Source organism: Myxocyprinus asiaticus, chromosome 49 (assembly GCF_019703515.2).
Source record: "Myxocyprinus asiaticus isolate MX2 ecotype Aquarium Trade chromosome 49, UBuf_Myxa_2, whole genome shotgun sequence".
Classification (NCBI taxonomy): Eukaryota; Metazoa; Chordata; class Actinopteri; order Cypriniformes; family Catostomidae; genus Myxocyprinus; species Myxocyprinus asiaticus.
The window spans coordinates 5,096,256-5,123,352 of NC_059392.1; the positions used below are offsets into that span (position 1 = coordinate 5,096,256).

General features: G+C 35.6%; 2 protein-coding genes across 2 annotated transcripts in view; one reads left to right on the plus strand and one right to left on the minus strand.

The window, feature by feature from the left end:
- Positions 1-23,215, plus strand: part of LOC127437982 (alpha-1,6-mannosylglycoprotein 6-beta-N-acetylglucosaminyltransferase A-like) — an 83,261-nt gene extending 60,046 nt beyond the window's left edge. The window contains exons 11-17 of the mRNA XM_051693180.1: positions 6,643-6,776; positions 11,915-12,064; positions 14,347-14,493; positions 14,630-14,746; positions 17,449-17,523; positions 17,713-17,870; positions 19,074-23,215. Of these exons, the coding sequence (XP_051549140.1) occupies positions 6,643-6,776; positions 11,915-12,064; positions 14,347-14,493; positions 14,630-14,746; positions 17,449-17,523; positions 17,713-17,870; positions 19,074-19,272 (980 nt within the window). The 3' untranslated portion in view covers positions 19,273-23,215. The remainder of the gene's footprint in view (positions 1-6,642; positions 6,777-11,914; positions 12,065-14,346; positions 14,494-14,629; positions 14,747-17,448; positions 17,524-17,712; positions 17,871-19,073) is intronic.
- Positions 23,166-27,097, minus strand: part of LOC127437988 (transmembrane protein 163-like) — a 46,614-nt gene continuing 42,682 nt past the window's right edge. Inside the window, exon 8 of the mRNA XM_051693188.1 lies at positions 23,166-26,534. Coding sequence (XP_051549148.1) covers positions 26,474-26,534 — 61 coding nt within the window. The 3' untranslated portion in view covers positions 23,166-26,473. The remainder of the gene's footprint in view (positions 26,535-27,097) is intronic.

Below are 27,097 nucleotides of genomic sequence, written 5' to 3' on the forward strand. Positions count from 1 at the left end.
TTTCCCTGTTTTCTAGATATCATATGGGCCATTTAAAAAATCGGTCAACTGCTAAACAAGGGCTCTGGGAAAATAGCCTCTATTTTGTTTAATCTGCTAAAAAAAAATGTAACCCAATGCGCTTACATTGTCTTAAAGAGCACCTATTATGGTTTTTCAAATATTACCTTTCATGTCGTGTGTTATATAGCTGTTTGTGAATGTAAAAATGTCAAAGTGTACGACAAATGGAGTTATTGACTCCCAAAAAAAGAACCGATTCTGAACACCTGAAACGAGTCGTTAGTAATTCCAGACGTATTCCTGTATTAACCTACGTAATTTTGTAACAAAAAACCCACCTCTGGTCTTCATTGGCTGCTTGCGAACAGCTTTGACCCGCCCTCAAACACTACACTAAGCGGTAGACCAATCACAACAGACTGGGACATCTGACCAATCAGAGCAGAGTAGGCTCTCTGAAAGGAGGAGTTTAGAATGAATCCTTTAGAACGGATCACTGAACAAATCGTTTTTGACACTGGGAAAAAAAGTTAATGCTGCAATTTAAATTATGAGCAAATTAAAGTGTTTTTTGACCTTGGATGCATGTAAATCTATTGTATGAGACCTTTAAAACAAAATTAGGCATGTTTAAAACCATAATAGGTGCTCTTTTAAATGTTTATATTTTTTGCAATAATGTCTGCATTAGCACTCTTTGTGGCAACACTGTGAATGCAATGCGTATTTGCAAATTGCATTCTGACACACATCAGAACACAACGACGTATGAATTTACACATTACTCTAAGCATTTGCGTTAACGTACTTGGGGATGTTTTGGGCCTAAAGGAACAGTTTCCCTGTTTTCTAGATATCGGTATCGGTAACTACTAATCAAGGGCTCTGGAAAAATAGCCTCTATTTTGTTTAATCTGCTAAAAAATTTAAGCCCACTGTGCTTAATTTGTCTTGAAATTATCTTTTTACAGTGATGCCTGCTCTAGCGCCCCTTGTGGCAACACTGAGAATGCGATGCGTAATTTGAACCATTTGTGTTCCTATACTTGAGTATGATTCGTGCACAACCTAACAGAACAAGTGTGCTTATAAAAATAAAGAAATGTTATTTCAGATTTTAACACTGTTCATTTGTAAGTCCTTTGGAAATAGACATTATAAAATCACAGATGACTTGATGGAAGCACGTAAGGCAGATGTCTAAAATGAGCGTTCGGTTTTCAGTCATGCTGTTAATTCTGATTGTTGTTGACAGTTGCCTTGAGCGTGTTCATGAGCTTGTGTATATCAGTGTTTGTTAGCATTTCCTTTAGGAACATATTTGTGCTGTATACAGTAACTAAAGCCAGAGGGAGAACGAGAGGGTCATATTCCATCTAAACTGCATTTATGATTTCCACAAATTTCTACAAATTGCATTATGGGCCGCCTGGGCTCTGAATTCCATCCTAAGCTCTCATTGGAATTGACGGGTAAACGTGACAACAGGCTACAGCTGCTCCTGCAGGCAGTTAACGATAGCAGGCCCACACATAATGGTTGAGGTTTGTGTGTAAATCAGAAATCTTAATCTTAGGATTGAATTTTTCAGACAGATGGCATTCAGGTGTATCTCTGCCAAGACTCGTTACCCTGGTGACCTCTTGGCCAAGAGGTTGTCATGGTAACAGCTCTTCGCTTGGCAATTTGAACACCCACACGGATATTTGTCATACATAACACACTTAATGTGAACATTTTACAACATGAATTACAATCCTCACGGTGTGTGCTAGCAAAATCGTAGCTGGTCAGTTATATTGCAGATTTTCATTTGCTATAAATTTATTGCATTGTAATTTATATAGTAGTTAGGTCCCGCTCAGGGCTGGATTGGTAATCTGGCATACCAGGTATTTTCCAGGTGGGCCAACGCACTTTGGGGCCGATCATTGGCAAGACTGGCCATTGGGAGAACCGGGTGTGCTGGCCGCAAAATGGCCGAATGGGCCGCGATAAGCTGAAATGAGCCGTTGCGTTATGCAGAATGGCCACAAAACGGCGCCGCAATATGCCGAAGGGGGCAGCGATATGCAGAAAAGGACAGTGATCACCTCCCCCCCACCCCCAGGATGGCTGATTTCTCTTCCCAGTCCACCCCTGGTCTCGCTAACACTATACATTATAGAATACAATATAACGTAATATTTATTCATTCTAATACACCTTATCAGGTCGATTCTGATTGGCTCGAATGTGTGCAGTTCAAACCATTGAATGCACAGGTAGTTCCGGTCAGTTATAAGCACTGTTTGATATTAATGTGCTGTAAGCAGAGTGAACTATAGCAGTTGAAAACATTTCCTAACCACTTTCATCAGCATAGCTAATATAATGGAATTCAGCTTGTTTTGCACGGAGGGTGAGAGATTGAAATCAGGACCTATTAAATGTGTCTTTCGCTGTCCAGCAAGGCAAGACGATTTAAACTGTGATGTGTTTTGTAAATTATGTTTCTGTGCTGAAGTGCCACCTATAGCCACTAGAGGTTCCAGAGTGTTCTGAATGGTTTTCCCTTTATTATACAGTAAGTGCTACTTTTACTGTCACTGTCACGTTTGTAACTTCGGTTTTTCGACATTAATGAGAAAATTACAATGAATAAAAATTAAATAATACATTTCTCTGGACAGCCAACCCCTCTACAGTCTGTGGATATTATTAATTCTGGATTGTGCATTTAAATTCACAGTTTTGACCAAGTGTGTGGTCACACTAATTTTTCACTGTGTCTGATTTAGAAAAGGCCGAGCTGTAGATCAAGCAGCCCTTAGATAAAATTAACGGTTATTTTTTTTTATTCTTCCAGTCAAAATTTGCGTTGTAAAAAATCTAGGACAGCCGTAACTAATCAATTCAAGTGACCATGGTATAAGCGATATATCCACGGCTAGGTGTGCATTAAACGATATTAAATGTACTTCACGGAGGCAACCACCCTCCGTTTTGTGTCGGGTGTTTCTTCATTGTGCTGTTTTCGCGCAAAATATTCATCTTATATTATCGCGCAAACTTCACAGACGTATTTTATCAATATAAGTCGGATATAGACATTGTGTTAGAAAAATCATAGATTTTCAATTATATCATAGATTGTAGTGCTGTAAATTGAATCATCATCGTTTATATAGTAGTTTAGGTCTTGTTAACCCTATATAAAAGAATCCAATAAATTATCATTTTTATTAAATGTGATGCACATTATCAGGTATATGTTCTCGGTCTTTCTTTGAAAGTACTGTTGTGCTTTCATGCAAACTTGAAATAAATACATTTATAGCATTGTAGTTTGTATAGTAATTTAGGTCTTGCTAACTCTATATAAATAATACTATGTAGCTAATATTTATTAATTATAAAACACCTTATCAGGTATATGTTCTAATTTTTTTTAGTACCTATTTGTGCTGTTTTTAGCTGTTTTCACGTTAAATATTCATTTTATATTATCGCGCAAACTTGAGACCATATTTTATCAAAGATAAAAAAAAAATAAAAAAAAATCATAGACTGTCGATTTTCATTTGGTATAGATTGAAAGCATCGTAGTTTATATAGTAGTTTAGGTTTCGCTAACACTATATAAAATAATAAAATATAACATTATTAATTAATTATAAAACACCTTATTAGGTATATATTCTTGTTTTTTCTGTGAAAGCACCTGATTGTGCTGTTTTGCGTTAAATATTAATCTTATATTATCGCGTAAACTTAACAGACTACATTGTATTAATGAAAGATGTTTACTTACATTGGGCCTCATTCATAAAACTTTGTAAATGTATGAGTAATTAACGTGTAAAATGGAACTTTCCCGAAAACTTTCTGCTGGATTCACAAACGCTTCGTACTCCCCAAATTTGTTAGTTAAACGTGTGTATGTTAGTGAATTCCAAACATTCATAAAGGGGAGGCATGTGAGCGTTTGTTCACGATTATCATAATCCACCCCAGGGACTAAAAATGGTTCAAGGAACGAAAACCGAAAACGAATGAAATTATTAGCAGAACGTAACCGAAAACCAGAACAAAGTGATTTTCAATTGTTCCGGAGTGAAAACGATATTTTTAAATGCTGGTAACCGGTTATAACTGGTTAATTTTGTTCAGATAATTTTTTTCATGAAACTAAAGGCCAAAGGGTTTATCACAATACATTTTTGGAACTACACCACTTCATGTTGCCTGAAAAAATGAAACATGTGCTTTGATCCTGAAGGAAACTGCTGCATCACACATTTCTTAATCGCCCGTTGTGGATGTCACATTCTGTGAATGAAGACCTTTTTAACAACTATAATTACTACATATACATGTACAGCTAATCCAGATACAATGAAAACATTATTAGAGGTAATAAGTGCATTTCTCTGTTGTTTCCAAGTCTTCACTGGATTAATGTTAGATATTATGCATTAATACAGATTTGATGCTGCCGGGTTTTGACTGAGTAGCAGATTTGTAATTAAAGTTATACTTTACTGTTAATTGGCCGATAAATCCACCACACAGGGAAAACAAATGTATTGCTTATTTTTGCTTTTTTTGGTGAGGCAAGTGACTTATTTTGGGCTAGTATTTCCAGATCATTTTTCTTGTTTCTCTAGCGAGATTTGGCAACACTGCAATTGGTTTTTCATCCACCCCTTAGCGCAGAGTACTGTCATTTTAAAAAGAACATTATTAACCGTTAAATAATTTGTTCTAACCGGTAACCTTTTGGAAAGGAGACTGCAGAACTTCTGAACCGGAATGAAAAAATACAGTTTTTGCTCAGAATGAGCCGAAATGAATTCCAATTAGTTTTTAGTCCCTGATCCACCCCTATGAAAACACCATATAAGGAGATTTACCAGACTCGCTAGTAAATGCTTTTAACATCAGTGCAGAACGGTAATGAAATCGTTTTTATTAATGAACATTCACATCGTAAAAGTTTGCTTTATAAAGCACAATAGCATCTCAAAGAAAGTGAAGACTTACTGTCATTGTATGTTTTTGTTGTCATATGATGCTTTTTTGTGAATCAAAACGTTCAAGAAGTCAATAAAAATGGTTTGACATGAGTGTCAAAAATTGAAGGAGGATGTCCACCACCATTAATCTTCTCTGGTTCAGTTCGCAGCAAATCGTCAGCATCATTTGTGAAACTTGTCAGGTAAATCGTGATATTTATGGGTTTAACAGCATTAGCATTGACCATACGTTATCAACTGAACGTGATTTACCAATGCCTGTACTAAATTATGAAACCTAAATTATAGAGCTTATATCAAATAAAAAACCGTCCAACCAGTCACGTTAGAGGGCCTTAATTTTATCGAGAAAAATCAAGCACTTCTGCTGGAAAAACTATAATAGTTATTAGTTACATTTTTCATTACTTTTTTAATTTCACTTCTATCAAAATGTAGTCACGACAGTTTGCCCGAAAGAACACAATGCGTTCGGATGCCTTACGCACGATTTACACATTAACTTAGAAAACCTCTCTATTATGTGGCGTCCCTCAAGGGTCAATTCTAGGACCCTTACTATTCTCCGTGTACATGCGCCCACTGGCCTTCATTTTTCAGAGATATGGCATGTCTTATTGCTATGCTGATGACACTCAATTTTATATTCCAGCATGCTTGGACAAAAAAAATTATCAATAGAGAATGCCCTAAATTGCTTTGCTGATATTAAGTGCTGGGTGGCAGACAATTTCTTACAGTTAAATGAGAGCAAAACTGAAGTTCTGATTCTCAGCCCCTCCAAGTCCTCTTTACCTGGACTGGTCGACCAGCTAGGTCTGCTGTCGTTAAATGTGCAAGACCATGCAAGGAGCCTTGGAGTGATCTTGGACTCATCACTACTTTTAAATAGACAGATCAGTGCTGTTGTGAAGAGCAGCTTTTTCCGTCTGAGATCAATTGCAAAAGTAAAACACTTTCTCTTGTTTTTATTGTGATTCACTCGCTAATATCGTCAAGGTTAGATTACTGCAGCTCATTGTATACCAGACTGCCTCAAACTGCCTTGTCCCGTTTACAGTTGGTCCAGAATGTGGCCACTAGGCTCCTTACAGGGTCTAGAAAGTTTGACCACATTACACCAGTATTAGCATCCCTACACTGGCTCCCCATAAAATAGAGGATAGATTTTAAAATTCTGCTCTATGTATACAAAGCTCTATCTGGTCTCGTGCCTCAATATCTCTGTGACCTTCTTGTCGCTTACTCTCCTACTAGAGCACTTAGGTCAGCTGACCAACTTCTGCTGAAAGTTCCTCGTTGTCGCTACAAATTGAAGGGCGATTTGTGCATTTGCTATTGTAGGCCCCAAACTCTGGAACAAGCTTCCGCTTCATATCAGGACAGCTCCGATGCTCTGCCTAGTTACTGTTAATTAAAATACACCTTATCAGGTGTTTGTTCTCGTATTTTCACTGCAAGTATTTATTTGCCCTGTTTTTGCATTAAATTACTAATCGCGCAAGCTTCAGAGTTTGTATTTTAGCAATATAAGATAGTTACACAAAACCCTTAATTTATCCTCTTGGTATTGATTGGCTAATCTCTCACTTCTGATTGGCTGTTCTGTTTACCCCTACAGCTCACACACCAGATAACAGCTTCCTGGGCTTCGTTGTGGAACAGCACCTGAATGCTAGCGACTTCAAGCACATCGACGACATCAAACGACAAAACCAGTCTCTCGTTTACGGCAAGGTGGACAACTTCTGGAAGGTGAGTTTTTGTTGAACGACATCAACAATGTAGATTTAGCCAACTTTTATTGGCTGTTTACATGTGAAACTGCAGCAATGTTTTGGAAACCGTGTCATGTTTATGTGATAGATTGTTTTGCCACATTTTCCAAATTTGCTCGCCAAGAAGTGTTTTTACTTTGACTAGGATTAGTTCAGCATTTCTCCAGTGTGAGATCACCCCTGGTTTCACTGTTAAGTCGCTCAACTCAGAATAATCCTTAAGGAACCCTGCAGGGAAGGTATCAACGGCCAACTGGATCCGAAACACTTTGTGTGATGAGAGACGCAGAGAGCGCACGTAAAACATTAATCCCTCCACGCACACACACAGTCTAGATCCAACTAATCTCACACAATTCCTCCAAGAAGGACTTATTTTGAATTTTAAACTGGTTTTCCTGATGTCCTCGAGATTTTTTTTTTTTTTTTGGCGTACGTAACAGGATAAATAGCTTTACAATGTTTTTAAACGGTCAATACATGCCCATTTTTACATATCAGCATCTATATAAGGTGTAGTAGCAACAACAGACTTGCGAAGAGGTTAGCCAGTTATAACCAAGGCCATTTACGTTTAAAAGTCTTAAAGGTACAGTAGCAAAACAGGCTTGTTTAATATACAAAGAGGTTAGCCAATCATAACAGAGGTAGTTTATTTACAGATATCTTAAGGGTACAGTAGCAAAAATACTAATTTCACATGCAAAGAGCTTAGCCAGTCATAACAAAATAATAATCTGCATTTAAAAGTCTTAAAGGTACAGTAGCAAAAATACTCATTTCACATGCAAAAAGGTTTGCCAGTCATAACAAAATAATAATTTGCATTTAAAATTCTTAATGGTACAGTAGAAAAAACACTAATTTCACATGCAAAGAGGTTAGCCAATCATAACAAAATAATAATTTGCATTTAAAAGTCTTAAAGGTACAGTAGCAAACATACTAATTTCACATGCAAAGAGGTTAGCCAATCATAACAAAATAATAATTTGCATTTAAAAGTCTTAAAAGTACAGTAGGAAAAATACTAATTTCACATGTGAAGACGTTATCCAATCATAACATAATTTGCATTTAGATTCTTAAAGATACAGTAGCAAAAACACTTATTTCACATGCAAATATGTTAGCCAATCATTACAAAATAATAATCTGCGTTTAAAATTCTTAAAGGTACAGCAGCAAAAACACTAATTTCACATGCAAAGAGGTTAGCCAATCATAACATAATTTGCATTTAAAAGTCTTAAAAGTACAGTAGGAAAAATACTAATTTCACATTTGAAGACATTATCCAATCATAACATAACTTGCAATTAGATTCTTAAAGGTACAGTAGCAAAAACACTTAATTCACATGAAATATGTTAGCCAATCATTACAAAATAATAATCTGCGTTTAAAATTCTTAAAGGTACAGTAGCAAAAACACTAATTTCATATGCAAAGAGGTTAGCCAATCATAACAGAGGTAATTTATTTACAGAAATCTTTAAGGGTACAGTAGCAAAAATACTCATTTTACATGCGAAGAGGTTAGCCAATCATAACATAATGTGCATTTAAAAGTCTTAAAGGTACAGTAGGAAAAATACTAATTTCACATGCTAAGACATTATCCAATCATAACATCATTTGCATTTAGATTCTTAAAGACGTGGGAAAATTGTCAATGAAAACTAAATTAGTGCAATGTAAATATTTTTGGTGTAAATCGGATCTGCAGCAACAATGGAGTCGCATTTAACCTCATGCAGTGATACTGCAACCAGAGAGAGAGAGAGATGCTTTTCTATAGCCTCTCAAGAACCGGTTACCATGGAAACTAACTTGAGCATAGACCCTGTGTATGTGTGTCGTCTAGAGATCAGAGGATATTCATATAGGCTTTTGAAATGCAAATAAAGTCTACACTCTTTCTTACACAATCACACACCTCATACACACATCAGTTGCATTAATAGCACTGCAAGTTCGCATATAATGGATTTTTATTTTCTCACTCACACGCACACTTGAGCTTGCACACACAAACACATCCGTTCCTGGTGTCTGTTTCTCAGGGCTTCTGTTGCTGGTCTTTATCACATCAGTGTGATTGTGTCTTACCAACCTTTTACCAATGAGCACATGTGTTTATCCATTTTATCTTAATGAGGGAATGCCATACACTTCTATTCTTTTTAAAATAAGCTAATTGTAATTACTATAGACCAACCTAAAGCCTACCCCTAAAGAAATCTTTCTGCATTTTTAGTATACTAAATAGAAAAAATGTTATTTTCTTGATGAATGAAAATTTGTTACCCTTTAAGGATGTCTTTAAAGGGGGGGGGTTTGTTCAATTTTGTCCCTAAATCATAGTTTAGTAAAAAGTCAGAAAGATTTAACCTGAGAATAAAAAGTTTTGTTTTTGAAAATACTGATTTTCACTCTGTAATATTAATTTATTAGTTAATATGTTCATTTATTTATAATTGTTTATTTTTTTGTTTCTAGACTCACACGCACATACACAGTACACACACACAGTATTTCTATTTTCACCTGACATCTGACAGGAAGTGTGTCTTTGGATGCTTTGTGCATTTGTAAAGAAAAGGCTTCGTGGTTTTCCCTGAGGAACGGGCGCTTTTAGACACTTCCTGTCTGTCTTTTGCCTTTTGCACTGACACAAGTTCATGCTGAGAGCTAAAAAAGTTCTGTTGAAATAGTGTTTTATTCGTGTGTGTGTGTGTGTGTGTGTGTGTGTGTGTGTGTGTGTGTGTGTTAAGGGTCCTGTGTTCTTTTATCTCTTGTTTTATAAGCCCTAGTCACACAAATCAGAATAAATGCCCAAAGAATAAGAATGTCGGGATATGATATATACATAATCTGATTATCTGAATCTGTGAATTACAAGATATATTGCTAATATTGAAATTGCCTATTAAAACGTATTAAAGACAACATGAAATTACATTTACAACACTTACAATCTCTATAATGTGATGTATTTCTGAATAAAACAGAATATTCAAGAAATAATGTAGGGTGGGACTTGATTTTATCATTCAGAATTTGATTGGACTGTGAAAAGTGGTCTATGATATCGATACAATGTTATTTGCTAATCATTTTTCCCAGCCCATATGACCTTGATTAAATCAGGAGAAAAGAAAAACCTTTTTTTCTTTAAAATAACACGCACTTATAAATCACGTGCAAAAATATATTTATTACGAGAGATATTTATTAAGAAAATGGGTCAATTGAAATGTTTTATATATATCTTTTATCTTTTACAAATAATTTTGTGTATGGTAAAACTTTTTGAAACACAAATTTATATTGTAAGCTTGAAGCAGCCATTGTTCGTGTTCGTTGTTTTTACAATTAAAGGGGCCATGAAATGCTTTTTTTTTTTTTTTTTTTATACACTGTTGGCCAAAAATTTGGAAAAATGTACAGATTTTGCTGTTTCGGAAGGAAATTGGTACTTTAATTCACCAAAGTGGCATTGTAGTTTTATTATCTTCCCTGAGGTCCACTGATAATGTTAGTAATGGGTTTATTTTGCATTAAAACATTCATAATTTAGTCAAATATGATAATTTTCCACCCTGTCTCTGGCCCTCTGTCTGAAAGGCTCCGTTTTGGTCTAAGTGCCTCCTTAAAACTTTAACATAAATGCCCTGATTGGCTAACATTGTGCAGCCCCTCGGGATCAGCCATATTTGAAACTCAGTCTGAAGAGAATGAGCAAGCTTCACAACATTATAAAACAAAATTTCAGGGTTTACACATAATGCGCATTCAACACATTGCATCTGAATATATTAAACTGTTCATCTCATGCACAACTATTAACACTCACACCATGTCTAAAGCAATAGAACCCATTATAATCAATGATGCTGTCTACCATGGAAACGTCCGTTGCTGCGCGTCGCGTTGCACTGACAGTAAACGGATGCCCTGTTCCATTTTGCCCTTTACACGCTGGCGTTACTACTGCCAACAACACAAATAAACGGTTTAGAAAGTTTGTCGACGTACCTGGTGCAGACAGCCTCAAGCCATTATGTTGCGTCGCATCAACGGACGCACCTGGTGTAAACAGGGTGTCAACACCATAAACTATAAAACAGTCATGACATTTGAAATATTCATGAATGGAACTGTTTATTTACTGTTTTGCATGGGGTCCAAGTGTTTTTAACTGCCCATCCTTCAATAACAGTTTCTTTGCAAAGCTTGAATCATTTAATGACTAGTTCACAAGCAATCCACGCTGATTGCCGAAAAAACATACAATCCACGCTGATATACGCTGAAGACATATCCACATGATGCACATACATAGTCCAAAGCATGGTGTGAAATAGACGCACACACATCCAGTTTCCAGTATCATCCTGCACTGAAATGCACATCGCCGGAAGCACATCAAAACGGTCAAAGATGTCCATCCAGTGCATGTTTTCATACACCAATAATTAAAAATAGCGCAGATGGGCGAAAGAACACGTCCATGATGCGTTTGTGCTCAAAACAGCAAGAGGCACAGCAGCTGAATAAAAGAGAATGGATTGTTGTAACTTGACACAACGTCTTTTAAAAGCAGTGCCAGATACATAACAGTGGTCAAAGATGTCTGTCTAGTGCATGTTTATATTAAAAAATAATTCAAAATTGTCCAGATGGGTCTCCTTTGGTGTTCAGGAATAGGCTAGTTAGGCCACACTAGGCCTGTTTGTCCTGCTCTCAGTTTACGAACTGAAGCTCCAGTGGGCGGGGCCAAGGATGCGATGACCTAAAGTAGGTGTTGAAGTTTTTTCGCTGTAGAGGCGGTCATGAATTAATGTACCCCTACTGACGTAGGGAAGTTGTGGAAGTAGAGAATGAGGTGTTTAAGGAGCATGGTTTCAATAAATGCTTTTATTGCATTGGGGATTAAGTTTTGAGTTCTGAAATGTATAGTATATTTTCATAGTAGAAAGACCTCTTATATGTCAAAATATCAAGGAAGATTTGATTCCTCATGACATGACCACTTTAAGATGTTATTTACCTACAAAGTTGCGTGTTGCTCACCTGTATTTGTTTCCTTCTTGTTTTCTTGTGTCACAGGATAAACAGAAATATCTGGACATCATTCACTCATACATGGAAGTACACGGCACAGTTCATGGTACCAGCACAGTCCACCTGCCGGGTTACGTCAAGAATCATGGCATCTTGAGCGGCCGTGACCTCCAATTCCTCCTTCGTGAGACCAAGGTTTGTACCACAATATGTTACTGTCATGTTCATACAGCATTATTTGTGTTAAAGTCTCTGGAAATTAGATGCTGAACTTTGTATTGATGTTTAGTGATCTATGCATCCATAAAATTGCAAAACCTGTGCATCACAGTGTTTGGTCGTTAGAATGAACAATAATTGTTTTTATTTATTTGCTAAACTAGCCTGGTAGATCTTCTACTAGTGTTGTCATTAATACCTTAATCACACCTTCTGACACTATATGAGCTAAATTATCACAATACAGTACCACTCATGTTTGAGTTTTAACGAAAAGGAAAGACAAGTCGAAATTGATTTTTGTGGTAATCAACATTATGCCACGAATGCTGTCGATTGAGCTTAACTTGTATTGAACCCCGTAACATCCTTTTAGTTAGCAAAAGTTGTCAGACTTGCAAATGTTTGCTAAACTCAACATATACGCATCTCTAAGAATAGCACTTAAAGGGATAGTTCACACAAAAATGAAAATTCTCTCATCATTTACTCACCCGCATGCCATCCTGGATGTGTGTGAATTTCTTTCTTCAGCAGAACACAAACAAAGATTTTTAGAAGAATATCTCAGCTCTGTAGGTCCATACAATGCAAGTGAATGGTGTCCAGAACTTTGAAGCTCAAAAATCAAATAAAGGCAGCATAAAAGTAATCCATGTGACTCCAGTGGTTTTATCCATGTGTTCAGAAGTGATATGATAGGTGTGGGTGAGAAACAGATCAATATTTAAGTCCTTTTTAACTATAAATCTACACTTTTACTTTCACATTCTTCTTTTGTTTTTGGCGATTTACATTCTTCATGCATATCACCACCAACTGGGCAGGGAGGAGAATTTATAGTAAAAAAGGATTTATTTAATCAGTTTCTCACACAGATTAAATAAGCACATAAAGGCAGCATAAAAGTAATCCATAAGACTCCAGTGGTTTAATCCATGTCTTCTGAAGCGATATGATAGGTGTGAGAAACAGATTAAATAAGTCCTTTTTTTACTATAAATTCTCCTCCTTGCCCAGTAGGTGGTGATATGCATGAAGAATGTAAATCGCCAAAAACAAAAGAAGAATGTGAAAGTAAAAGTGTAGATTTATAGTTAAAAAGGACTTAAATATTGATCTATTTCTCACATCTATCATATCGCTTCAGAAGACACGGATTAAACTACTGGAGTCTTATGGATTACTTTTATGCTGCCTTTATGTGCTTTTTGAGCTTCAAAGTTCTGGTCACCATTTACTTGCATAAAATGGACAAACAGAGCTGAAATACTCTTCTAAAAATCTTCGCTTGTGTTCAGCAGAAGAAAGAAAGTCATACACGTCTGGGATGGCATGAGGGTGAGTCTCAGTTTTTCTTTTTCACTTTCAGTCAGCCTCTTAGGTTTTTTAGTACATCTCTGCTCCACTCTGTTGGTGAACGGTAGAAGTGCAATCACAGAAGCCATCTATACCCTTTAAATTACTTAACTCAATAAATCGAATAATTTCCCCCAGTTAGTCATCATGAGACAGCAACAAACTCCCTTTCAACAGCCTATGTAAACTATTTATAATTGAACTAACATTATTTAACGTTATCTCTGAAATGGAACGTTATGGGTTAATCTGACTCGTTATCTCGTATATGAAATGTCTCTCTGTGCTCTGTGAGCCGTAAGCGTGTGGTCATCTGTCTAGTGTAGCACAGAACAGTCTTTGTGCACTCTTTAAAGCCAACAGCTCTGGGCACGACACTTTCACAAACACATTATTGTGGAAATCTCGATGGGCCGGGCCGCCTCTGCTAGCCGCATGGCTCACGCCTTTGGAAACACTTGCTTAAGTCATCTAGATGTTTACAACACTGTTATACAATGGTTGAAATGGGTTTTGTGCATCAAAGATTTGACTGTGACCCAGACTGGTAATGTGATCCAGTGAGAAATATCTAAAGTTACGCGGGAAAAGGGATGGTTTGAGTGATTAAAGAAACGGCGTGTGCTTTATTCTACAAATCGGGCAACATTTGTGGCTCTCATACTGTATACTTAAAGTATTTGGACACTTAAGCCACACTAAAAATATACAAATATCTTTGCATTATATACCAAAATATTAAAGCTAGTGGCATGTATTTTGAAGAGGTGAAACATTTAGAAAAAGAAGGTTGTTCCATTTTAAATAATTAAGAGATATTGTTCAAAATGAAGTATTTGGACAATGACCACAAGCGTTTATGACAAGACCACGTTTGACCGCAAGTCTCTGTTTTCTAGTTGTTTGTCGGACTGTCCTTCCCCTATGAAGGACCCGCCCCTTTGGAGGCCATAGCCAATGGCTGCGCTTTCCTGAACCCGAGATTCGACCCCGCTAAAAGCAGCAAAAACACTGATTTCTTCAAGGGGAAACCCACGCTAAGAGAGGTAACATCTTCCTCTTTCAGTTTGTCAGTTTTTTTATTTTTTATCGTATTTAATTATTGGTGGACTGTTGTTTTCTTTGAGTTTAATGTTTTATGCATTTGAGTTTAATTGGATCTGATGTATGTTTTGACCTCAGCTGACCTCCCAGCACCCATACGCTGAGGTCTACATCGGACGACCACACGTATGGACCGTCAACATAGACGATCCCGCCGAGGTGGAGAACGCTATTAAAGGAATCCTCAGTCAGAAGGTATATACTACACACACATATACATGCATACTACTTACCGTACACCTTAGCCAAATACATTTAAACTCAGTTTTTCACAATTCCAATCTTAGGTCAGTTAGGATCACTACTTTATTTTAAGAATGTGAAATGTCAGAATAATAGTAGAGAAAATGATTTATTTCAGCTTTTATTTCTTTCATTACATTCCCAGTGGGTCAGAAGTTTACATACACTTTGTTAGTATTTGGTAGCATTGCCTTTAAATTGTTTAACTTAGGTCAAATGTTTTGGGTAGCCTTCCACAAGCTTCTCACAATAAGTTGCTGGAATTTTGGCCCATTCCTCCAGACAGAACTGGTGTAACAGAGTCAGGTTTGTAGGCCTCCTTGCTCGCACATGCTTTTTCAGTTCTGCCCACAGATTTTCTATCAGATTGAGGTCAGGGCTTTGTGATGGCCACTCCAATACCTTGACTCTGTTGTCCTTAAGCCATTTTGCCACAACTTTGGAGGTATGCTTGGGGTCATTGTCCATTTGGAAGACCCATTTGTGACCGAGCTTTAACTTCATGGCTGATGTCATGAGATGTTGCTTCAATATATCAATATTACTTTCCTTCCTCGTAATGCCATCTATTTTGTGAAGTGCACCTGTCCCACCTGCAGCAAAGCACCCCCACAACATGATGCTGCCACCCCTATGCTTCACGGTTGGGATGGTGTTCTTCGGCTTGCAAGCCTCACCCTTTTTCCTCCAAACATAACGATGGTCATTATGGCCAAAAAGTCAGAAAGTAAGATCTTTGTCCCCATGTGCACTTGCAAACTGTAGTCTGGCCTTTTTATGGCAGTTTTGGAGCAGAGGCTTCTTCCTTGCTGAGCAGCCTTTCAGGTTATGTCGATATAGGACTTGTTTTACTGTAGATATAGATACTTGTCTACCTGTTTCCTCCAGCATCTTCACACGGTCCTTTGCTGTTGTTCTGGGATTGATTTGCACTTTTTGCACCAAACTACGTTCATCTCTAGGAGACAGAATGCGTCTCCTTCCTGAGCGGTATGATGGCTGCGTGGTGTTTATACTTGCGTACTATTGTTTGTTCAGATGAAAATGGTACCTTCAGGTGTTTGGAAATTGCTCCCAAGGATGAACCAGGATTGTGTAGGTCCACAATTTTTTTTTCTGAGGTCTTGGCTGATTTCTTTTGATTTTCCCATGATGTCAAGCAAAGAGGCACTGAGTTTGAAGGTAGGCCTTAAAATACATCCACAGGTACACCTCCAATTCAGTACACCTCCTATCAGAAGCTAATTGGCTAATTTTCTAAAGTCTTGATATAATTTTCTGGAATTTTCCAAGCTGCTTAAAGGCACAGTTAACTTAGTGTATGTAAACTTCAGACCCACTGGAATTGTGATATAGTCAATTAAAAGTGAAACAATCTGTCTGTAAACAATTGTTGGAAAAATTACTCATGTCATGCACAAAGTAGATGTCCTAAACGACTTGCCAAAACTATAGTTTGCTAATATTAAATCTGTAGAGTGGTGAAAAAATGAGTTTGAATGACTTCAACCTAAGTGTATGTAAACTTCTGACTTCAACTATTAATACATTTTTTGTAGTTAATCGTGATTAATCGCAGTATCTTTATAAACATGAGTGGACAAAATATGCTTCATCCAGATGTATTTTTCAGTCATCCACACAAAACCTACACCATCAGCAGAGTTGAACAACAGAAAATGAACACAACACAATTCAAATTATGTACAGAAATATGGTAGTTGTAAGTGTATTATGACAGGATTTATTTGCTTCTTTTTATGGAGTTTTAACAGACATAATCTTTCCAGGAGCACAGTGGAGTTGCACTCATGCAAAGAAGTCTGCACTGTCATTTACAATTGGCAACTCATCAACATCTCCTTTTAGACCCGGTCACTATTGTAACCGGTGGGATTAAATGGGTTAAATTAATGACAGTGTAGATTACCTGCAGGGTTACAGCAATGTCTCCAACTTCTGTATTGGCTAGTGCACTATCAAACAGAGACACTGTGACAGAACCATGGAGACAGCAGCAGGGTTTCCGTTAGCTGGTAATCAGTACCGCCGTTGCACTCCCTATACGCATAATACGCAGTCTGCGTAGGGCACCAATTCCGTAGGGGGGCACCAGAAACTCCACCGGCTGCCTTTACAGGCACGTTATACATTATTCAAGGATCCGGTAGCAGTCGCGGAACACAGATGATCGCCTTGCACTTACACTTTCACTTCGCGCCTCGCGGTGCAAGCAGGTGTTCAAATGGTCTTGCCGCTGCAATCATGTTACAAAGTTCCAAGCTCTATCTGTGCTTTGCGGGCATGTTCTACTGCTGTGCTACATTGATAAAATGCTTGGCGAAGGTAACAGCATGATGTCTCCCACCATCTGTTTTCACGACGGTCAATGAATGCGACAGTAGCGGCGTTTGCGTGAATTGACTCGCTTCTCATGCACTACGGTTTATTCAAAGGGTCATATTACGCGTTAAGTTAGTGGCGTTAAACGAATTTTGCGTTAACGCGTTATTGACAGCACTAATATATATATATGTATATGTATATGTATAATCTCAATCACTTTTTCATAACGAAAAACGAGTTGTTTTTTTTTGATAACTGGCGCGCGCACACACACGCAGTGATGTCCTGATGTTTTTTGTTTGTTTCAGATTGAGCCATATCTGCCGTATGAGTTCACCTGTGAAGGGATGTTACAGCGCGTCAATGCTTTCATAGAAAACCAGGTACACTTTACTGTTTTAAAGTGGAAATATGAGGCGCATTTTTGTGTATGCTTTGTCTACAAGAGTGTGATTCACTCCAATACATCGTGCCATTAGACATTGTGACATTCAGTACCTGTCGTGCAAAGACTAAATGCACGCTTGAACAGTAAACGAATACATTTTATCCATCTCTCTGTGTCTCTGTAGGATTTCTGTCATGGTCAGGTGATGTGGCCTCCTCTGAGCACCATGCAGGTGAAATTCGCTCCAGCAGGTAAATCCTGCAAACAGGTGTGTCAGGAGGAGCAGCTGATCTGTGAACCCTCATTCTTCCAGCACCTCAATAAAGACAAAGATCTGGCCAGGTAAAAAACACACACACACATATACAGTATATACAGTACATGTGCAAATGTATATGAAGCATCCAAATGGGTTCTCCTTTCAGCCAGCAGAGGGCTGTGTTGCATTTCAAATCGGAATTAGAATTAGTCACTTACTACTACAGAGATATGATTTACCGAATTTACCTAAAATGCTTTGAATTGGCCTCAGACTTTGTTTCAGAATTGAACCGGGGTCTCTTAGTATTTCAATTATATAACTAATAATAAAGTAATAATAATAATGTATTATTATTTAATAGAAATATACTTATTTTTGATGATGAATTTTCTCTCTTATTTAATATTATTAATTGTAATATAATTATATAACATTATTCATTCTAATTAAATTATGTAGTATAATATGTGTACTATATAATGTACTTTGATGTATACTTTGATGTATGACATGGTTTTTCATGGTATTTTATACTATTTTAATTATAATATAATATAATAGTATTAATTAAATACTTATTTAATAATATATTCTTTTATTATTAATTACATAATTAAAATAACAAGAAAAAATACCATAATAAATAAATATAATAATATTAATTCATAAAATCAGCATTGTTCAACATTATATATATATATATAATATTAAATAAAATATAATATAATATAATTGTAAAATTAAAATAATTATTATATTTTTAAGTACAAAAATACAATAAAAATAAGATTAATTCATAAAATCATTAACTGTAATAATATATATTTTATATATATATATATATATATATGATATATATGAAATATCATATATATATATATATATATATGTATATTAGTTAATGATTTTATGAATTAATTTTAATTTTATTGTATTTTTGTACTTAATACTGTATTAAAATATATTCAGTTAGATAATTATTTTAAATTGTGTGTGTCTGTTAATACTATGTTGTGTTTCGTAAAGATTATTGTGTGTATATATATGTATATATATATATATATATATATATATATATATATATATATATATATATATTATAATGTTTTCTCCCAAAGGTTTTTCAAAAAATACAATGCTATTACCATAATAATAGTAAAAAAACATGGTTATGCGTTGTACATTTTGGCACTGTTTTTGCTTGTGATCTCTAAATAGCAAGAAGTGTGCAATTACACATTTGCAAGCTTTGTTCTTCCTGTTTATTAACTCTCTCGCTGCAGGTATGGCATGGAGTGTAAGACAGTGGACTCCGCCGGCGATATCATCGTCCCCGCTTTCAGCGAATCAGAGCAGCACTGCGTATTCCAATCCGACTTGCTGCTGTTCAGCTGCGCCGGGGCTCACCACTCCCTCACACGCATCTGCCCCTGCAGAGACTACATGAAAGGCCAGGTGGCGCTGTGCAAAGACTGCTTATAACACACAAATGCCCACACACACTCTGTAAACCCCGCACGACAAACCGTACGGTGTACGATACGGATACTCGCTGTTCTGGACCACTTGAGATGTTTTGAACTTAAACGCTGGTGTGGCAGCTCTCGGATAAGATAATGGATCTTACCAAAATTAAACGAAGGAAGAAGAAAAGATTTGGAAACACTTTATTTTATAGTGTTCATTTACGCAAGTATGGAGTAATACCAACAAACTATGAAGTACTTACTGGGTAACTATTTTTGCAGCTGCTTGTAAATACACAAATGATTCTTGTTAATAACATGTCAGATGTGTAACTCTGACACTGTAAAATAAAGTGTGACGTATTTTTGCTGGATTTATTTAGTGCAGACTAGTTTCAGCCTGGCATACTTGAAGCGGCGAGCAGGGAATCAGAACTCTACACTGCCCCCTGCAGGCCTGGAGGAAACACTGTAATGAAACTTGTTACCCCGGATTTTCCATTTCTTCCCTTTCAGAAGATGACTTTCTACATTGGACTTTACGACTGACTCCAGAAAGCGTCTTTGGAAGAATTTACCGTTCTGAAGGCCTTGTGTGTGTGAGTGAATTTGCGATTTTTAGAGTCGTAGGGAAACGACTTTGAACAAGCTTCCTTGGTTTTACACTGTAACGGAAATTTCCGCGTTCTGGCTCTCTGAAACGATGCATTATATGTAAATGATAAATGTTAAAGTCTGCTTTATTCTGCATGGTAGTTTATTTCCAGTGAAGCAAAGTTGATTTAGACACACACACGACTCTATTACTTCTGCCGTAGGCTTGCGTGTGTGCGTTTGTACTAAAGATCTGCCAATTATTAAAATAAACACAGCACATTTAACACTGGTCATTTTCAGTGAACTGCCACGTAAATAAAAATAATCACAAACCAGCCAGTATAATCGAAAACACTAACCAATATACCAAACTAACCATGAAGTAACAAGTAGGATTCGTTAAGTAAATCGGCCAGTTTTGTCATTGAGATAAATGGCTAAAAAATAGTTATCGCTGTTGTATGGTTTTTGGACGTTCTAGGTTGCAGATAAGAATTTTCGTCAACTTGATACCCAAACTATCACATATGTTTCTGTAAAATTTGTATAAAAACAGATGTGTACATAACTAGGCTAAAAGACAGATTTTTTTTTATTTTGTGTTAAAAACACAGATTGGCCTTGAGGTTTTAGTGGTGCCAGAGGGTCTGTATTCTTGAATTTGCCTGCCTAATATTTAAGTAAAGACACAAAAGTTATTATTATTAGAATCATTTGTGTTTTGGAATGAAAATGCACTATAGTGAATTTACTAAAGATTTGACACAAGTTATTACGGCATTGTAAAAAAAAGTTTGTTTTTTAATTTATTTTGTATACAGATCTTTATGCCTGTTGATTTTTATTTGACTTTATTTATAGAAGAGAAAATAAATTTATAGAGGTAAATATTATGTATCGGACTAATTTAAATGTGTTTAAGCGCATATGTTTGTCCAGAGCACTGCTTGTACAAAAGGCAAAGAAAACCAGTTATTTAAAAGTTTTTTTTATTCAAGTAATTTAGATCTGTTTTTAAAAATTTAACTATTAAACGTAACTATCGTTGCACAATTCGTTGAACACTTGAAATGTAAAATTATAAAAACATAACGTACACGTTTCCTTTGTTGTCGATACTCTGGACAAACATTGCGAATGCAATTTAATTTTTGATTTTCAAAAGCCAGCAAGAACCTCATTTGATGTTTTTATCCAGTGTATGATTTCTGTAAACATTTGCACATTTGTAAATATAGATGGGTCTCTTCTAGTTTTGCACTCTTAACTTATACGATAGTTTTAAGTTTGGGTTTCTGCTCTGACAAGATCTCTACGTTTGTACGTAAAATGATGGTCTTCAGCCAAGCTATTGTTTTAAGTCTTGTTTCATGATGTGCCTTCTGATGGTTATTAGAATTAACTTCGTTTTTTCTTTTCCGAAATCAAAAATATTGACGGTGGAATGCTAGCTAGCTAAAAGCCGAAACTGTAGTTTAACAGTTTAAAGTAGAGCTAAAGTTGGCCTTTAGCGTAAAATAGTTTTGCCAAATGTTCGCTGTTTGTCGACACAAAATCACAATAAAACAATTGCGTCATTAAATTTGGTTTACAGTTTTACAGTATGAAGGATGCCACACTGTTTTGAAAGTGTTTGTGTACGGCAACCTGAGATATCTATCACTATGGTTTTGCATTTACAACTGTTTCATGAATTTAAATTAACATATTAGATTAGTCTAATAAAAATTGTGGCTAGTAATTCTTACCTGCACTGTAAAACAAATCCTGTTAAATTTACGGTAAACTTGCAGCTCTGGTTGCCAGAAATTCACTGTAAAAATAGAGTAACCATGCTTCAGGCTTTATGGGATGTAATTTTGATGCCTGTATATTTTACGGTGCATTACTATTTATATTATTAAATGATATAAACCTTCTGAAACTGTAAAAATCTGCTTTTCACTTTATAATGTATTGGTACTCACTGTAGTATCTACAGAAAGGCACATGAGTAGTGGCCTTTCCAAGAGCAAAGACCAATAAACATGTAGAGACAGTGCTCAGTGTCACTCACACAAACACTAAACACCATCAGGGGAACACATTTGAAATTAGTAAACTTTAACTAAGCCACATCCAATATAAAACATAAAACACCTCAATGTAGATAAGTGATATTAAAAATAAGAAGAAACAACTATTCCCATAAAATATAATGAAATGTGATGGGTAACGCAGGGAATTCTGGGAACGCCTGATTGTTGGGTTTTTTTTACCGTAATTTTAACAATAATTTACCATAAAAAGTACATGTACTCTCTTGTTAAACATAATATACATTTTTATTGTTAATTATATGGTAAAATCATACTTTTTACATGTAAAAATTTAATTTTTACAACATTGTACTGTAAAATTACATGTATTGTCTTTTAAAAATATTATAATTTTTTACCGTATATTTTAAGGTAACTTCCCATTTACCAATTAATGTTTTTTTACTGTACCATTTTTACAGTCTTTTACCGTTACAATTACGGACATTTTTTACAGTGTAGTAACTACTGCTCTGCTGTCAGAAAAATTGGAAGAAAAAAACGAATTACAATTGGAACATAATCACATTGCTTTCTGATGTTCAGGTTTACTTTGTTGTTATTGTCACTTTTGTTTTAACCGGAATGAATTCCCATGTAATTTGTAAACTATTCAAATTGATGTTTTTTTATTATCATTATTTAATTTGTTTGTTTTTTGTTTTGTCTTGGTTTTTTTTTTGTTTAGTTTTTTTTATATATATTTTAATTTGTTTTATTTATTTTGCTTTGCGTTTTGTATTTGATTTTTTTGTGTTTTGTTTTTTATTTGTTTTTTGTTTAGTTTTTTTGCTTTGTTTTTTTATTTGATTTGTTTTTGTTTGTTTTTGTTTATTTGATTTTGTTTTATTTATTTTTTGTGCTTTTTTAGGGGTTTTTTTGTGTGTGTGTGTGTGTGTGTTTATTTGTTTTATATTTGATTTCGTATTTTGTTTTTTATTTGTTTTGGTTTCTTTTTTGCAATGTTTTGTTTTTGATTTGTTGTTTTTTTTGTTTAAATTGATTTTATTTATTTGTTTTGCTTTGTGTTTTGTTTCATTTTTTATTTGATTTGTTGTTTTGTTTTGGGTTTTGTTTGAATTTTTATTTGTTTTTGTTTTTGGGGGTGGGAATCTTTTCATAGGTTACATCAGATCGTTTTAAAACATCCACAAAGAAAGGAAATCTTGACGAAACAAATAAATGGACAAAATCTGTTTTTTGTTGTTTTGTTTTTTTCATTGATTTTGAGGAATCAGTAGGATATATCTTTATTTTTCAAATAAACTTTTTTCTGTGACAACAGACATTGCTATGTGAATATACATGTGTACTCCACAGTAACATAGTTGTATATACATTCATGTATCACATTCGTATTCCACGGCGGTTCAACATGGGTTGACATCGCCTCTTTGTCAGCATTTGTTCTTTGAGCAGTTGTGTGGTGATTAATTCAGGTCATTAATCAAATAATGGTCCAAATCCCATTCTTTTTGGGAGCCTCCCTTTTAAGTCCTAAGCACACTTCTATATGTGGTTTAACAAACTGTGCAAATGAAAAAAGTCCCATTAGCAGGGGTGTGCGCTTGTGCCTAATACCTCTAACAAAGCATCAAGGTATTTAACATGCTAATAAAGAACCGAACAGTATATCCAACCACCTCATGAAATACTGCACACCTGAAAATTAAAAAACAGCTTAAAGTCATAAAGATCTCCAAAAGCACAAACATTAAAGCAGAAATGTGCTTTTCACCTAACTACGAACTGCCACTGGATAGCACATACGTGATCTTACTGTAACATCACAGTTATACTCATCTGCTTCACGGAGCTATGTTATATTTGCTACATAAAATGCTTGGAAACTTGGCTTTTCCCAAATATACATGTCAATAGCCAAATTTCATGGCAACAGTCTATGTAATACTCAAGAACATGTAACTTCACATCATGAAGGGTCAAGTTTTAAGGCTTTGTTACTGTACAAGTAACGTTAAATGCAACTGTGTGCCACCTAATGTTTAACTACAAGTTTTTACAAAAGCAGTACGCAAGGCTGGATCAAGCTGAAACTAATTTTACAATACTGTTTCAATGAAGTGCGAAAGACGAAATTATTACTGTACTACAAAATGTTATTATTACGTTAGTTAGATATGACGAACCAATAAGAGCATTTCAAAAACTGCACATTTTCTAATTATCTTAACTTTATAAATTGCTATAATGTTTTGACTGAGTATGTTACAAGAGAATTAATATGTATTAAAATATCTGATATGAAAGTGCCCTGTTTGTCAAATGATATACTTTAAATTAGATGGCACATTTTGACAAGGAAAAAACTAAATGAATAAAAAAAAAAAAAAAAAAAAAGGTATTTAAAAAGGTCAGTTCATTCTTTACATATGTCCTCTCAAAACTTTGAAACTTTTTCACATATTACAGCACCTATTATGGCAACAATTTTGATTATGTATACCAGATATACAGTACCTTCATCACAGTTAAACATTTAATATTTATTCTAATTAATTCATTTGACTTTTTTTAGTGAAACTGCTTTCACATAACTTTTATTTGTGCACTATAAAAAAAATCCATACTTTGATACTGTGATATGTTTGACTTTTCTACTGTTAACTTGTTGACACTTTCCAATAAGGTTGTATTTGTTAACATTAGTTAACTACATTAGTTAACATGAACAAAAAATGTACAGCACTCATTATTCTTGGTTAATTTTAACTACAACAAAAACTAATACACTTTTTCAAATTAAAAGATGTAATAATTAACAATAAAAAATGCATTGAGCTAATATGAACTAACAATGAACAACTGTATTTTCATAAACCAAGATTAATAAATGCTGTAAAAAATATTGTTCGTTATTAGTTCATGATACCTAATGCATTTACTAATGTTAACAAACACAACCTTATTGTAAAGTGTTAACATTAATGTATTATATTGAAAGCTCTCTGTTTAAATGTAAAAACGAGAACTCTAGTTTATCTCAGACACCAAAAACTCTGAAAATGGTTTAATTTTGATAGTTCGTTGAATTTGTGAAAGGTGAAAATTTCACAAGAATTCGCAAATGGGGTGGGGGCTTGAGTAGCTCAGCGAGTACTGACGCTGACTACCACCCCTGGAGTCACGAGGTCAAATCTAGGGTGTGCTGGTCTCCTAAGCAACCAAATTGGCCCAGTTGCTAGGGAGGGTAGAGTCACATGGGGTAACCTCCTCGTGGTCGCTATTTGGGGTTCTCGCTCTCAATGGGGTGCGTGGCAATTTGTGCATGGATCGCGGAGAGTAGCATGAGCCTCCACATGCTGTGAGTCTCCGCGGTGTCATGCACAACGAGTCACTTGATAAGATGCGTGGATTGACGGTCTCAGAAGCGGAGGCAACTGAGACTTGTCCTCCACCACCCGGATTGAGGTGAGTAACCGTGCTACCACGAGGACCTACTAAGTAGTGGGAATTGGGCATTCCAAATTGGGAGAAAAAGGGGAGAAAAAAAAAAAAAAAAAAGGATTTGCAAACATCCTCAGATTTAACAGATCTTTCAGTTTCAGAGTATATGGAGGTAAAACAGTATCAAAACATCTCACAAATGCACATGAAAATTCATAAATGCATACAACTGATCCAAACACACACATGGAAATCTACAAATGCATGTAACAGATCCATACATACGCACACGGCAATCTACAAACACACGCAACAGATCAACACGCACACAAGGCAATCCACAAATGCATGTGACAAATCAAAATGTGCGCTCAATCCACAAATGCACACAACAGATCCACTCATAATGCTTAATTCAAAATTCACACAACAGAAGGATGCCCGTGAAGGTGCTTTTGCATTTGTGGATAGTTTTGAGACTCTTGTTCCATGGCCTTGACTGTTGCGTTCATTTGTGGATTTCAGTGTGCATAAGTGTGAATCTGTTACGTGTATTTGTAGATTGCCATATGCGTGTGTGGATCTGATGTGTGCACTTTTGGATTGTTGAGTGCATTTGTGGATTGTCAGGTGCATTTGTGAGATGTTTTGATACTGTTTTATCTCCATATGAGTCAAAATTAATAAAAATGTAAAAAAAAAAAAAAAAAACAATTAAACAAAGAAAAAACATTTAAACAGACAAAAAAGACAATTTTTGTCAAGATTTCCCGATAAACCCATACAGACACGAAATTTCAATATATAAATTATCTGGTTTTTAAATATCGAATAATATAGTTAAGCTCTCTTACTCTTCTTTTGACTGTGTGGTTCTTGTTCCAAAGTTCGATCAAGTGAGAGACCCAACAGCTCCTAATCAGAGAGCTTGAATAACAATAAAACATGTTTTATATATTTAATTCTCAGTTTTTCCCTAATTTCTATATTTACAAGGGGAGTTTGTGGTAGCGTTTGCCTTGAGGCAAGGAGAACGTGTGTGTGTGTGTTTTCCATTCAGAAGAACCTCAAGAAGAGTGTTTGTGTGAGCCAAGTTGATTTGGGTTGTCCAAGGTGATATCTCCTGAAGGTATCCTACTCAAAACGCTCGTAATGCCTCGTCTGCCTGAGGCGGGGGACCATGTCAACTAACAACCTGTTAAAAAAAAGTGTTTGTTTGAAAAGAAGGTCATTTCAGTTCAATCATTTTCATATCAGTGCAGACAAAGCATTCAGAAGTCAGAGCATTTCCCAATCATTTGGTGTCCTTTTACTACTGTAACTTTCAACAAAAGTGGCAAAATAGCAAAAAATAAACTTTAGCCCCTTATACTCTGGTGCATTTTTGGGCTGCCGCCTGCAATTTTTCACACTCAAATTTAAAAGCTCACCATTGACACTGTGGACTAATTGCTAAAAATTGGTCTCATTTTTTTAGAGAACCCCCCCAAATAAAAAAAAAGACTCCAATTATTCCTAAATAATATTGTATGTGTTTATAATCTTATGATAAACAGAGGAAATGTTTTTTTTTTTTTTTTTTGTCCTAACTTTGTAAACATGTAATTCTGGTCTGTTCACTCTACCTCACTTTGAAAAGTCTCATTTTGTTCCACTAGATGGCAGCAAGCACTAGAAAAATATTTTTTTCCTCTATCACATTCCTTCACAATATACAGATCTGAAATGTAGGTGGTGCTCTAATGCATTTTAGCTCTC